The sequence below is a fragment of the Melanostigma gelatinosum genome, assembly GCF_949748355.1.
Source record: "Melanostigma gelatinosum genome assembly, chromosome: 19".
Taxonomy (NCBI): Eukaryota; Metazoa; Chordata; class Actinopteri; order Perciformes; family Zoarcidae; genus Melanostigma; species Melanostigma gelatinosum.
This window is the reverse complement of record NC_136652.1, coordinates 16,941,918-16,957,219: the sequence shown is the minus strand read 5'-3', so window position 1 is coordinate 16,957,219 and position 15,302 is coordinate 16,941,918. Positions and strand designations below refer to the sequence as shown.

At 45.3% G+C, this 15,302-nt stretch overlaps 1 protein-coding gene across 1 annotated transcript in view; it reads left to right on the top strand.

The window, feature by feature from the left end:
- The window catches only part of nbas (NBAS subunit of NRZ tethering complex), a gene marked incomplete at its 5' end in the record, with an annotated part of 121,992 nt that overhangs the window by 94,053 nt on the left and 12,637 nt on the right, over window positions 1–15,302 (top strand). Inside the window, one exon of the mRNA XM_079291210.1 lies at window positions 13,403–13,542. Coding sequence (XP_079147336.1) covers window positions 13,403–13,542 — 140 coding nt within the window. The remainder of the gene's footprint in view (window positions 1–13,402; window positions 13,543–15,302) is intronic.

Here is a 15,302-nt window from a genome sequence, read left to right as displayed (position 1 = left end):
ATTATTTACTCACCTTTTTCACCTATCTCTCATATTTCACTTACATTGGCATGATGTGTATTTTCAAATTGCGGTACAGTACCTCTGATAATCAGTTGATTTAGTTCAGAGATCATTGGTTCTCCAGCTCTCTTTGTTTGCCAGCCTCCTGATAACCCGCTTGCCGGTGTTTCGAGGCTGCATTGTGTATTCTTACAGATCCGATTCACTGACTGTGTAATCCTCCATCCTTGCCTCATTGCCTTGTGCGCACACCTCAAGAAATCCTCAGATCCTCACAGTCTGTTCGGATCTGAAAAGTCTTGTGTTCTTTTCACACTGGCTGTCCAAGCCTCCTCGTCCCTTCTGCATGTTTCTGTCCATGCGTCCTCATCCATATACAGTGGCATGTTTGTATAATACACCCCAACAGACAAACATGCCTGCATTCCAGCAAGCCAGCCCCGTGAAAGGACCAGACAAATGTTACTATGACGGATGCTGTTTAGCATCGGTGCTGTCCAGACTGGGCCGGGCCGGGCCGTGTCAGTGAAAAGGCCACTGGATGATTCAAAGCCGCTGCCTCACACACACACACACACACACACACCCAGCGATGATGGATCAGAGGGAAACCAGAGCAAAAGGATTAGAGAAAGGAGGGAAATAATGATGGATCATGAACGTGCACAGAGAGGGAAGGATTTCGAGATGATCTCGAAACGGAAAAAGAGAACAAGAGGCCATTTACCATTCCGATACATCATCCTTCCTCCCTCCAGCAGCATCCCAACACACTACTCAGGCGCCGGCACACACAGACGCATAAAAAGGGAGGAATTAATGAGCCCAATAGAAATGCTGACATTTAGGTAGTGAGGGGGGGGGGTGTAGGAGGTGAAGCTGGGGATAGATTTTGTGCCTTCATTTTGAGTGATCAGTCATAACAGCAGGGCATCCAAATGTCACCCCTGTCAACATTGGGGGGTCTTTTCTTTGTCCGCGTGTCTAGTATTTGGCCTTTATGTTGCTAATAACAGTATACTTAGGGTCATTTGGTTATGGCGCTTCACAAAGAGGTGACTACCACTACTTATACTGCACGTGCACATACGTGTTAATGTAAAGCCCACTTCTGCTCAATCCTTGATGTTGTAGTGTGAAGATAGTAAGTATCATGCTGAATCCCACATCAGGGTTATAACACACACACACACACATATATAACTACACACACATCCCGGCCATCGCATCAAGGTCTTCACACCTGTGTGCACTCCAAATGTTGCGGGGCATAAGGGAAGGTTGCGAGGGAAATCAACCCTGTGTGTGTGTGTGTGAAATGTCATCATCTAAACTCATCAACAGTGATAGCTGATGCTACATGCCCCTTTGCCCCCGTCGTCGGTGTCATGGATCATTTGCTGTGACACCCTGTTTCGGTGCTGTGTTGTTTGGCCTTGCGGAGCGTCGTCTGTCTGATATGGATGAGCGGAGCGGTGCAGGCTGTGTAGCTGCACTCTGTCAGCTACACAGCCTGCAGATCCCTACACCCCGGCCGAGCTCCGACTTCACTTTACTGAGGCACGTTTTAGTTTGTTTTCGTCTCACCTTTTTAAAATGTCCTGTGCTTTTTTTTTTTTTTCCTCCTCCTGCGATTCCCTGGAAATGCTGCTGATGGTTTGATTTGATCAAGGCTGAGATTTTGAGTTTGACAAACATCCCATTTATTCTCAGAGGTATGGACTTTTTTTTTCCATTTTAGAATCTTATTTCAGATCAACGTCTGCTATTGGAAAGACAGGCTTAGGGAGGCAGGGAGGGAGGGAGGGAGGGAGAGAGGGAGAGAGAGAGAGAAATGGCGGTGTGATGGTGTAATAATATTAAATATTTAAAAAAAATGTAATTTTAATTTAAAAAGTTTAAAAAGTTTTCACAAAATAAAAACATGAATTATAAAAATTCCCTTTGTAAGATTTTAAATTAAAAATTTAATAAATGCCAGTCGCCAGTCGTACACACTAGCTAGCCTAGCTTGTGCAGCTAACGTCAGCTAACAGCGAACTTCATTCATTCAGCAACATTAATGCAAATATGCTAAACTGGCTGAAATCGGGGAAACTGTCAGGTGGGACATCTGAAGCCATCAGTCGTAAAAGAGGAGAGGGACAGAGAGAGAGAGAGGAATCGGAGGCGAGGGGAACGGAGAGGTGCGTGGGGAGAGACCGGGAGAAGAAATCGAACGGGAGTCAGAGGAAGATGAGACGGAGGAGACCGAAAAGGAGGAAGGGATAGCACAGACAAATCGGGAGCACATCGGCCCATCGAGTCAAGGTGAAAAAAGAGGAAACTAGAGTGAGCATCAGACTGGGAAAAAAAAGAGGAAATATGATGAAAAGTATCTGTGGCTGGGCTTCACTTGGATTGGCAACGCAGATTCCCCAAAGGTCCCTTTGTTCTGATTCAGGGATTAATATGATACAATGTTGCAGTTGCCCCTTTGTTCGGTTTGTGTTCACACTGCAACATTTAACAGCGGACTAAATATTGTAAACAAACGCCACGCGCGATCAAACTGTTCTCTCATTGGTCCGATTCTTATGCGGCTATAAAGGCTTAAAAGGCTCTGTTGCTTTTTTAAAAAAATGTTATGAAGGGGGCGGGGTGTAGAAGGGGGTGCGTGGCCTAAAAAGTTTGGGAACCGCTGCTCTAATGCAACAGGTCGTGGGGTCATTGCCGTCATCGCCGAGCCCCAGCTATAAGTCCACGTGTTTTGGACAGCGTTTATCACCCTCAGCCCCGAAAACTTTATTCATGCTCCTTTTTTTGATATCATTTTTTTTAAACTCTGGAGATCCAGGAGAGGAGAGCACAACACTTTGTCATCTCGGTGGGATAGTTGATGGTGCAGTCAGAAAACACCAGACAGGAGGCAGTGCTGTAAAGTAAACAAGAAAAGAGGAGATGTGGAGAGGGAGACGGACGGAGAAAAGAGCCCGAGGACAGTTGAAGTGATGGGAGAGGGCAGCACAGAGCCAGATGGGAGGGAGGGAGAAAGACGGCCCAATCTGAGATGAAGTGGGGGCCACTCATGCACCATTATCTGTTTTGGCAAGCTCTCCGCTGCTCTGTAGCACCCGGTAAAGGCTTCGCTTCAACGGGTGTGATTCAGCCTGAGCCTGAGTGTGAGTGCACGCTTAAACGTCCTCTCACGTTTACTCACGGAACGGTGTAAGTAATTCCGCTGATCTTAAGTAATCGCGTGCGTTTGCGTGTCAAGCAGCAGTGTGCTTCTTGTAGTGTGTGTGTTACATACCTTTGCATCTTCCCTTCCCCTTGGCCTTTGTCCCGGCTTGAATATTCATCACAGCCTATAGCGTGCATGATTAAGGAGAGGCTGCAGTCGTGGCACAAAATATTCAGATATACTGTAAACGCCGCTTCTGCTTATGTGCTCGACATTGATGTGTGGCGCTGGGACGTCGTGTCACGCAGGTGTGTGTGTGTCGAGCTACGAGCTCGTTGTTTCCTTCCAACCTTGATCTGCTCTTCCTTTCTAACCACTCCCCTCCTGTGGTTTGTCTTGTGAGCTCCCCCTGTCTCTTATCTTCCTCGTCTTCCTCTCCTGAGGCGTGTACCATTATGTATACTCGGGTGTCATGTTATACAACATGGAGCTCCTCTGAGAGAGAGAGAGAAAGAGAGAGAGAGAGAGAAATGGGGGGAGCGGTTTGGAGAAGCTGTATTTGTTCGTCATTGCACTCCCCTTGCCATGTCATACTTTGCAGGCACACGATCGTGTTTGTGTGTGTGCGCGTTTGTTTGTTCTCTACGAGCGCGCCTGTCTTTATCTTTTGCGCTTGTGTTTCTTCTGCATGTTTTATGTGTTTCACTTTCAAGCCGCAATGAACTCCCCAGCCCCCCACAGGCCCCGAGGCTTTGCCCTTTTGGTGTTTGCTTCTCTGTGCTCTCATTTTGTCTGAAACCTGCACTCTCTTATCGTCCCCCCCCCCACACTTTCTCAGCGTCGCTCATTCTCTCTCTCGCTCTCTCTCTCTCTCCGTCTGTCTCTCTCTCTCTCTCTCTCTCCCTCAGTGACCTACTTTTGTGATTTAGGGGTAAAATAATCAGCCTAAAAGTGATGAAATGAAGATAACAAAATGATGATTAATTAATTAATCAACACATCTCTATCAACATAGCTTACCAGGTTGCTGGAATACGGTTAACCCTCATGTTCTGTCTTTTGGTTGCAGTATACATGTAAATAAGGAAACCTTCACGAAATATTGACAAAAATTGGTTACTATGCCGGCAGGATGGAGGAAGCATGGGTGCAGTAGTCCCGAGCATCTCAAATTTAACATCAACTTATGTACGACAAATTGTTAAACCGCCAGAAAACAGTTACGTGAAGATGAATATGGCAATCTGACACCCGTAAACGATGAAGTTGACCCTGGAGCACGCCGTGACATTTAATAGAACGCGCTACCCTCCATTTCTCCTGCTAATCTGATAGAAAGGTGGGGCGTGATGGCGCTCCCCATCATGATTGGCAGCGGTAATAAGATGTGACGAGTGTGACGGTCGCACCGATCATTAACCTGTCCACCACGGTGTTAAGCACAGAGGTGATGATTGGATTACCACATGCTTTAACAAGGCAGCCACAGGGTTCGGCTCCTGGCGGTTATGTAAGACACGACATGTATTCAGTGTGTGTGTGTGTGTGTGTGTTGGGCGGGATATAATCACTGGTGTGCAAGTTCTGAGTTGTACTGACCGTTTGAGTGTGTGTGGTGCTTGTTGAGTGTTCCTGTGTCATTTCTGCCTGGAGAAGTGGTAATACAAGAGTCCTTTTCCATTACTTTGGTGTTTCATATCAATTGCATTCCATTACTGGGTTGTTCTGAAGCAATCAATGCTGGATTGAACACTCCCGTAGGCTTCCAGTTTTCATCTAAATGTCCTTGCACACAGGACTTTGGTGACTTTTTCCTCTTGCCCCACCATGAGGTTGATACTTTTGGGTTTTATTGAAATGTTTTGACAGCTGAAGAGCAGCAGGGGGCGTCTCATGTGGTTGCAAGAAGACGTCTGATTGTATAGAAGTATATGAGAAAACGACTCTACTTCTGACTTGACTTATTACCTCAGTAAACATTGTACACGTGAGTTTATGGTCTCACTCGCTAGTTTCAAGTGTTTTTTGATACAACATTGTTGGGATCTAAAGGAGCGTGTTTGGGTTATCAGCATTTAAGAAACTGAATTCTTGACATCAATAGAATTATTGATGTATGTAACAATTATTAATGATTATTAATATAAACGGGGCACCACCCTGCGAACAGGGACCAATAACCAAACGATAAAACTAAGTCTCATAATTAGTAGTCACTCATAATGTCAATAGTCTGCGTATGACTATTCATTCAGTGACAGTGAAGGTTTTTGAGTTCGAGCACAGGCTACTACATACAGTCTTATCAAATACATATGCACAAGTAATCACAGACGACTGCTCCTTAAAGTATAACAGAGTTTATTAAATCAAAATAATAGATGATCAGAATCAATTAATATTGCAACCAACAAACGTTATCATACAATTTTATATGCCTAAACTAAAGAATGAATAAAATGGATGAGAGTGTATGTCTGTGTGTGTGTGTGTGTGTGTGGGTCTGTGGGTGAAAAGGAGGGAGTCTTACAGCTACGCTAAAGACTACAAAGATGGCGGCGTCGAGTGACGCTGGCCAAAGGGGAGGGGCCTTAAGAACTACAGCTAAAAACTACAAAGATGGCGGAGTCGAGGGACCCGGACAAAATGGCAGTTAGGCTGCTGTATGTACTCACGTGTGCCTGGGCAGCACGTGATGTGAGGCGCTCGTTTGAACGAGGTTCCCCAGGAGTAGAACTAGGAGCTATGTGTATGTGCGTGTTTCGTGAAAGGAGGAACGAGAAAAAAGGTGGGGGCTCATGGATCAGACTTCTGCGTGCTGTCCGCGTTGTAGTGATAATGGGGGTGTCTGGCGTATCGTACATAACGTGCCGTTGTCGGTAGAACTGCCAGCAGTTATGTACAATAGCCGAGATTCCACACTTCACTCACAGAGCTGATTTAATGAGCAGAGAATACTACACGAAGTGTAGTAAAACCAATGAAAAGAAATCAAATAAATCCCAAGCAAACAGTCATAGTTGATACACGAATACAGCGGAGCTTCTCTGCTCCGTAATGATTGCGTAATGCCTCAATATCACGCGACAGTCTTAAACACACAAAAACACGGGAATATCAACATATAAATGAATGGCCTGAATTAAACTTAAGTTAATTTAAGCTAAGCTATGCCCAAATGCCAAGAATCTTACTTGTAGATGCTTCGTTGCAACGTTGAAGGGTTCGTGAGCAAAGTTGTCCTTTTTCTTCGAGAGGAAGGGGGGGGGGGTGCTTCTCAGCGCGGCGTTGAGCTGGCGCTGTTTCGGTCTGTCGTGGCAGACGTGATCTGTCCTCGCGGCAGGGAGGACAGTTTTCTAACTTCGGCTGACGGCGTGGTCCGTGCGTCTTACCGGGAATCGTCGGTGAAGGAGGGAGGCGTTGTCGTCTTTCCTTCGCCGGAATGTGTGCACCAAAAGAAAAAGAAACAAAAAGCGCTGAACTGATCGCTGAAGCAGATTCGTTATCGCGGGCTGTTTCATCCAGCGAAACGGCTTGTCAGGGTTTGAGTAGGGTTGAAGGGCCGTTGCTTCCTCGTGGCCTCGTGCGCTGGCGGGGCAAGCTGGACTCTCTGTGGCCTGGCCGGGGGGGGTCCGGGCGAAGAGAGCGCGGTGTGCTCCCTGTTCGACGGAGGTCGAAGGGAAAAAGCTGGTTCTTCTGTGGCCTGGACGGGGGTGTCCGAGCGAAGAGCCTTGTGTGCCTCCTGTTACCCCGGAGGGAGAGTTGGAAAAAGCTATGAGGTGGGGGCAGCAGAGAGTTTTATAGAACAGTGGCCGAACCACAGGGGTCCTGGGGTCTCTTGGCTCTCGGCCAATGAGATTGCCGCGGTTACCATGGTTATTTGGGGGGGGGGAAATTCACACCCTAGTGTGAAATCCCTTTGCTCTTATCAACTACAAATCAGGATGAGACCTTTGCTTGAAAAAGTTAAGGCCTCATTTTCTTTGTCCACAGCACATGTTTAAGCCACATGGTCAGAGCCCAACAACATGATGTTCCTTTCGTCAATGATGGTTCCATTTAGACTGAAATAGAGAATATAGCAGAGTGTGCTTTAGGGTGTGGCTGCCTTGTGAATTCTGGCTCTCTACCATGGTGTTGTCCGTTCTGGGAGAGTTGTTTTTTCAGTAAAAATGTCTTATTCTGCGTCTCATTTCTCTTCGGTAGCATGAAAACAAGATGACGATGGCCGAAAGCCGAACTGGAAGGCTTCCAAACCGTACTTTTTAATCTTTTGTCATGAAATAATTTTGCATGCACAGTACATGCATACTTTAGCCAGTAGCCATCCTCGATCTGGTCTATGTTCTACCAGTGTGATCCATTGGCTCTTCCAGCCACAGGATGATTAGTAAACACAGACGGAGAGGCTGAGCTCTGACTGATCTCCTCCCCTGAACTGAACCTCTGATAAGAGTTATTGATGTTAAAAGTTCAGGTCATCATTTTCAAACTGTGACCAAACTTCAACTTGGTGCTTGGCCAACTGGTTGTTGTGTCTCAACAAGTGCTGTGAGTTATTCCTGAGACATCCCCTGCAGAGTGAGTGATTGAGCCGTTTGCCTTCAACATTTCCGCACAACAAATAACTCACGTTTTGAATCCAACGTGGTGTTTTGATAAATTATAGAAACGCGCACGTACAATGTGTGAGGCTGATCGGTCAATCACTGTAATCTTCTGAGCTGTGATAGACGGGCTCTCAATCATCTTGACTGTCTTTTATTTAGTCACTCTATTGGCTCACGACGTGCATATATAGTCTTTGCTGGTTGAAATAGTCTCTTTCTCTGTGGGTTTAATGTGAGAAAGCCGCTTTAATGTCTTAGCAGTGAATGTCAATAATTTAGTGGCGTAGGGCCACATCCACTATTAACAACTGTGGGAAACACTGGGCATTGTGTGCCGTACCAAAGGGCCAATTTCCCTTCTGCTGGTGTATTCACAGATCAGACGAAAGTAAGATGTAATTATGGGCTGTGTGGCTTTAGGACACCCACTGCCCCTTCAAAACCCTCGTACAAGGCTGCTGTGTTGAAGTGATCAAACGCTTGAGGTTTCTGAACCATCTCAACCTCATCACATGCACGGGTTAAAACAACAGGAAAATGTCAACAATCATCGCTGACACTCCAAACAGGATATCTTTTTTATCCTGCTGGAAATGTTTGCGCCTCTTCAGGTTTAAACTAATGACACTAAAAGCAAATGGAACCCCCTCGCATACTGGTAATATGATGCATGTGTGTCAGTGATGAAAAGCATCGAAACAGAATTCAATTATATTTAATGTTCAATCCTTATGCGTTGATGCATGTAGTTTATTTTAGAATAATGAAAAGTGAAAAAAAAAAACCATATCTCGCTCAACAAATTGGCAATTTTCCTTTTATTTGTTTTTGCTCAGACACTGAACCCAAGTCCGTCTCATCAGTTCTGGAGGACGGCTCTCGTTACAAGTGGGCTGGAGTTTGTCAAGCAGGCCCCTAATTTGCTCACACCGACCGACACTTTGATCCCAGTTTTCTCGATCTCGATTGGAGTCGCATGTCGGTTCGAGCCTCGCATTGCTGGAGCCACAGCTGTGATGTTCATTGGTGAAGAGTCAGTGCAGAGCAGACCAGGTGTTTCATATTCACCCTGTGTGTCTAAAACGATCCACAGTGTTGACGTCACAGTGTCACCTGTGCGTTGAAAGCAGTTCACATTTAAAAGACTACAGTGGAGCACTTTGATGTTGGAATATTTATTTGGCGGGTTTATTCCTCGAGGAAAGACGGTGACATATGGAGGAAATTACTTCACGGGAGTTTAATGAAGCTCTGTTTCAGTGGCACCCGTTGTTTGATTGTGTGCACACGCCTGCTTGTTTGCACAGTCCTTATTATGTGTGTGTGTGTGTGTGTGTGTGTGTGTGTGTGTGTGTGTGTGTGTGTGTGTGTGTGTGTGTGTGTGTGTGTGTGTGTGTGTGTGTGTGTGTGTGTGTGTGTGTGTGTGTGTGTGTGTGTGTGTGTGTGTGTGTGTGTGTGTGTGTGTGTTTCATGCCAGTCATTCTCAGGAGGAATAGATGACTCTACTTTCATCTGTCTGGCCTTCGCGCTCTCCCTCTCTCTCACACACACACACACACACACACACACACACACACACACACACACACTACTGCTGCTGCAGTCTATCTTTACTTCATCTCCATTTTTATCCTCTGGTGAACTGTGTGTGTTTTCACCCACGTGGCTCTTGAGAGCTTTCTGCTCTGCCTATCGATTTGCCCCAAAGCGGCTCCCGCCTCCCTGACACACACACATACCCCCCCCCCCCCCCCCCGTTTTTTTTATCATATGCTGATAGCAGGGTTAGACTGCATTGCAGTTTTTAATCAGTGGAGAGATACCCTGTCTGACTACACAAGCTTTTTTTGGACAAACCACAGCTCACTCTGTAATTGCTGTTCGTCCTATAGAAACGTGTATGTGACCGCGTTCTCGTATAACTTTATAAAAGTTTCGAAGTGATGGTTTTTTTTTAGTCAGTCAGTCTTCTTAGTTTTGGAAAGTCACTTTACACACATGCACTGATGCTTTCTTTTTTTACTGTGTTGAAAAGTGAAGGGTTGTCATCAAAGTAGTAATTCAGCTGCTGGTAACAGCAATAGTTGTCAAGATTCATTGACTCCAGCCTCCCCGTCTCTTTACGTCATCTCCATGTTTCCTTTCGTGCATCATTTTGCTAAAAGCTCGGCTACTTCCAGTCACAGCAGGCGAGCATGTCGCATGTGGTCGGCATAATTTGAACAGCGCTGCTTCCTGTGCCAGCGGGGGAAAAAAACAGTGTTTTTGAAGCAGGCGGTGAGAGCTAGCAGCTTTTTGTTCGTGTTCACTTCCATGCCTGTGTGCATGCGCTGCGCTCTGTCGCACTGTGTTGTTCACATTGGATCGTTTTGTTTGTTGACCCCTCGGTATCAGTGGTTGAAACTGGTTTACATGAATCGCTGTGTTGACAGGAATTATGTCTGTTCGCCTGCATGCAAGCAGGCCACCATCTGCTTTTTCACTCGTGGTCCATGTTTGTTTCTTTATCCTTATTTTTTCGCTCTTTTTTTCCCTACCGTTTGGAATGGCTTCATATCAGTGAAATTAATAATGTGTCTTCAACTGGCTGAAACGATCCCTGAGGGATTATGATCAGATATAGCTCCTGTAGCTAGCCAAAGACAAATCTATCGTTCACAAATATACTGTGCGATTAGCGTTTATCCTGCGGTCGACTGCTGTAACTGATCTTTGGATGGACAGATGGATAGTGACGATAGGAAAAAGCCTCGATGGACCCAAAAGGGAAGAATATAAGATGACTGGTTGACCGAGAGGCCGTGTGTCGGATCTAATTTGCCAGCACTTCTCCGGCTATAGTGTGACGGCATTGGCTGACAGTCTCGTCCCTCCCTCCTCTCTCTGCCCTTCGGCACCATGTTGTTTGTACAACACCACAGAGGAAATGTTTTTAATCACTGGGCATAATTAATTACCATCCTTCCTTGTTAAGAAAATAAAAGCCTCATCACAGCCTCATAGTAATCGGCAGCTATTTATTCGCGGCCTCCTGTAGGTGAGTGTTGATTAGTGAGTGCAAGAGAGGATGTAGGTGTGTATTTATTTCTGAAAAGAGTGCTTATTAGTATGTCTGAATGCAATTTGCAATGCGTGTTGAATGGAGAACACGCAATCCAAATATAATCAAGGAATCCCAAGGTCTTGCATCCCCTTACATTTTCAAAAAATGAAGAGATGCGGCCATACAACTTTGTAAAATGCTTGAATAGCTCGAGAGTGTTCAGTATTCAGTGTTCACAGCACAGCAAGGCAATAACGATGATGAACAGGCTTTGGGTTGCAGTTTACGTTCGGTGATGGATTTGAGGGCTTTAGATTACAGCGAGGGCTTTTTACAGGTAGTTAAGATTCCATTTCTGTTTCCAAAATGACCTCCATTTCCAGAGGGTCCTGAGCTTCAGCTCTACTCATTTATTGCTCCATCCCCCCATCGTAAGGCGCTTCACTGCACCGCTGTGCGTGGATCCGCTGTGCTGCTGCCTATTTGCACACGCATGTAAATTAGAGGTTTAACACCACGGATGTCTGAAAATCAGGAAGAGTATCAGTACTTTATTCAGCAAATCAGCCAATGTGAGTTCTGCTTAATTACCAGTCAACCATCACATTGGTCCTTTGTAACACAATTACACGAGCAAGTGGATTACATGGAGCCCCACCATCAGCAAAAGGAAGTAACGGTGATTCTTTTTATGGTCCATTTTGATTATTTAACTTGCAATATTATTTAAAATATATAGGCTTCATGCTGGTTTCTGTAAACTGGAAGAAAACAAAGCATTCTTGTGTAGGACTGTAACTTTCTATTTTAAAAGTGAAGATTGTTTTATATTTTTCCATTCTTTGATGACCAGGAATATCTTAATTTGTCACTGTCACTTTTTCAACTCATTTTTGGAAATTAAGGAATCTGGGAATCGTTGTTATGGCCACCTAAGGACCCCCTGTGCATCATATGTAAAATAGCTGTTAGGGTTGAGCACTATGATGCATATTAGCTGAATTTATGGCCAGTGGACTTTTTGTAGCGAATGTAAATCACCAAAATAAGTGCCTTTCATGTGTTATATTTCTCATCAACATTCAAGCAGATACATCTGTGTCCAGTAGTTGCCAGAGAACTAGCAATGTGTGGCTTTATCCACCATTGACTGCGCAACGATCTACAGCGTAAAGCGGGGTGTAACGTTTTGTAGATGCAACATGCAGTGGGGCGGCCACAGGAGCTCCGATCCACAGAACGTTTGCAGCATTGACAGCGTGACAGATTTTTATTTATGTGACACCGAAAAGTTTCCTCATCAATTTGATGGCAATATTGCATCATGTATTAGAATTACCGTGGTCCCCTTTGGCGTCTTAATGCAGCTATTCATCCTCTCTAAGGAAAAGTCTTTTACTGCATTTCATTCAATTATTTCCAATGGGACAGCTTCATTTGCTAACCCAAAATATGAGTAATTGGAGCGACAGTAGATCTCACCAGCACTGATGGCAGTGCACAGATGGTTTCTGTACTGACCCAGCTTCATTGCAAAACTGCCATAATAAAGATTTAAAAAAGAGGCGTGTGTTAACAGGTTCACTCACAGTTGCTGGTGTCTTAAAATGTTGAAATGAGACGATGTATAGACCTTCATACTGGTGAAATATCACCAGGCTTTACATGGATATCCAGGCTTGTAAATTTGATCCCACCACTGAGGCTGAAACTATGTGTGTGTGTGTGTGTGTGTGTGTGTGTGTGTGTGTGTGTGTGTGTGTGTGTGTGTGTGTGTGTGTGTGTGTGTGTGTGTGTGTGTGTGTGTGTGTGTGTGTGTGACGGAGCCTGTCTTTGCAGCAGCCACGCTTTGGCAGGTTGTAGTTTTCCCCTCAGAAATCAGCCGCTCTCTGAACTGTTAAATCACACTAGAAGCCAACCTCTGAAAAGAAAATTAATTACTTTCCCTCCGCCTTTCCACATCAACCCTCCCTCATTCCTTTCTCGCTCTTGCACTCTCCTTCTCATAATGGTATGGTATATGTTTGGCCACAGCTGACGTTTTTTTTAAACGAACAGTGAAACGTGCCATTACGTACGAAGCCTCGTCCTTCCCTTTCAACGCCTCGCTTGAAGCTTGCTTTGATGCTCGTCTAGATTGAGGGTCTGTGATTGCGCAGTTCATTTGGGCTCCGGTTTTGGCAGGATGCCTTTCCCACTAACTCTACTGCAATCATCAGGTTGTCAGGTTTACGCCATCCCAATCGAGAGCTTCATTTGCAATCAATGAAAGCCGCTCTCCTGTTTCTGTGGCGCTTGTTTTGGAAAAGAATCTCGTGGAAGTGTCCAAGATAACAAGTCGCTGAAATCCACTTCCTGCTGCCATCTATCAACACATTTAGCCGCAACAATGCACGTGTAGCAGAATTTGAAAGGAACAGATGGTTACTCCAGTTACTCAACACTCTTCATTTTCCTGATGTCTGCTCGATGAACTGGTGTTATGTTTTAATCAAGAGCCTCACAGCACGCCTTTTGCTTTTTGAGCTTTCAAATTGATTTGCCTTTCTCACCTCCCGTCTTTCTCGCCACCTTTCCTCTCAGGTTGAGATAGAAGATGTGGAGAATGAGGAGAAGAGATACGCCCTCTTCCTGGAGCTGCTGGAAGCTGCACAAAAGTGGGAGGACTTTCAGCTGCTCTCGCTCCTCCTGCAAGCTTGGCCACCCATGATGAAAGAGGAAGTGTAAGACAAATGATTTTTATCTCGTTCTTTCATTGCCCTTTGGTCAAAGCAATGGTTTGACATTTTGGGAGTCGATAGAAATAGAGCGCTACTGCCGGGGGCTGGTTAGCCTAGCTTAGCATTTAGACTATAAATAAAGGGAAACATCTGTCCAAAGGTCTAATCTGTACCAAAAAAACGATAAAAATGACAAGTTGTTCTAGACTACCTCTTACTTTTGAGTAAGAGGTAGTCTTAGTTTTCAGAATTAATGCTAAGCTAATCAGCTGCTGGCTGTAGCCTTATATTTAACGTATGGACATCTTATGAGCCTCGGCCAGTGTTGGCTGTTTTTTCGATAAGTGCCTAATGATGCGATTGCTCTTCTCCTTCTCCATTGTTCTTGATTAAAAGCGAGCGGTACTCTGAAGTCCGCCGAGACAATACAGGGCGATGCTGTCGGGAGTTTATTCCTTCCAGCTCAATCGAAGCAGACTCTTGTTTGAAACGGTTTCGATCAGCGATTTAAAGTAGAGCTCTTCTCCAGTAGTTGTTTGAAACTCACTAAGCTGTTTATATGTGTTTGTGTGCATAAGTCTGCTTCATGGACTCTGACAACTTTGTCTGTTTGGTGATGAACAAGATTTACACGTGTACATTAGTGTTGCAGCGGTTTAAAGGCCAGCACAACCTGTAAGATACTTTCTCTTTCAACCTCTGAATGAACTGTATTTTGTCAGATAAGGGGATCACGTTCCTGCAGCGACTTCCCAACCTGCTTGTGATGTAACGCTGATTGGATCAGGAATGTCAGCAACAATGGCATCCTTCACCTAGTCTCGCCGAGTGTCAAACTAATCAAGAACTAAGAATCAGGAGCTGAACTGCTGTTTAAATCCTCCGTGCGTTAGTAATGGACTGCAGAGTTGGCATTGAGTTTGTGTCTTTTTTTAACTGAGAAGCGGTAGGAGGGTTGGGATTAGGTTCGGGACGACACAGGTGCTTCAAGTTCACCCACAGATTCCTCTGACTTTGCGAGTGCGGAACAGCTGTCGTCAAACTGCCGCTGCTGGGACAGTCGGCTTCAGTCACTTCTTTCAACTGTGGACTGAGCTGTTGTACTGTAATTCAGATTTAAATGCAAAGTACAAACTTGGCTTCTGATTACGGATTTTGTTTTGGCTTGTCTCTTTAGTCTGCCTGATTTAAACCGCTTGAGTTCATTTGCTGCAACAGGCACTACGATGCAATCTGCCTCTTTGAAGCTCAGGAGCCTGAAATTTAGGACCGATCTGCTTTTAGTGTGCATTTTATGTGTAATGGTCGCTGCATCCGTCAGTCATAATTTGGGACACAAAACTCAGAATAACTTAAACTTCAAATGTTCCGTTAGGACTTGAGGGGTGCGTGACACACGGGTAACCTTAACTACTGGTCTGACTCAGCATTTAATCCTGGTCGGGATGGAAGTGTGTTTACTGCGCGTATCTGTGGAGAGGTAATCTGTTTCAGTGAGACTACAAGAGGCGGCTTTGGGAGCTATATTGAGTTGCATCTGAAAAGCTTATCCTTTTGTCTGTCCACATAAACTGAGTCATGATTCAAAGCACGGATGGAGGCTGGCTGTGACTCACACTGCACCCTGTGACAGATTTGGCGAGCACACGGACGCTCTTCAGAGCCTGCCGGTGCCCCTGGTGAAGCACAGGGAGCGGCGGTGTGCCAGACAGCGCAAGTGTTTGCTCCCATGGCCGCATCATCCGAAGGTGAAGCGGCTTGTC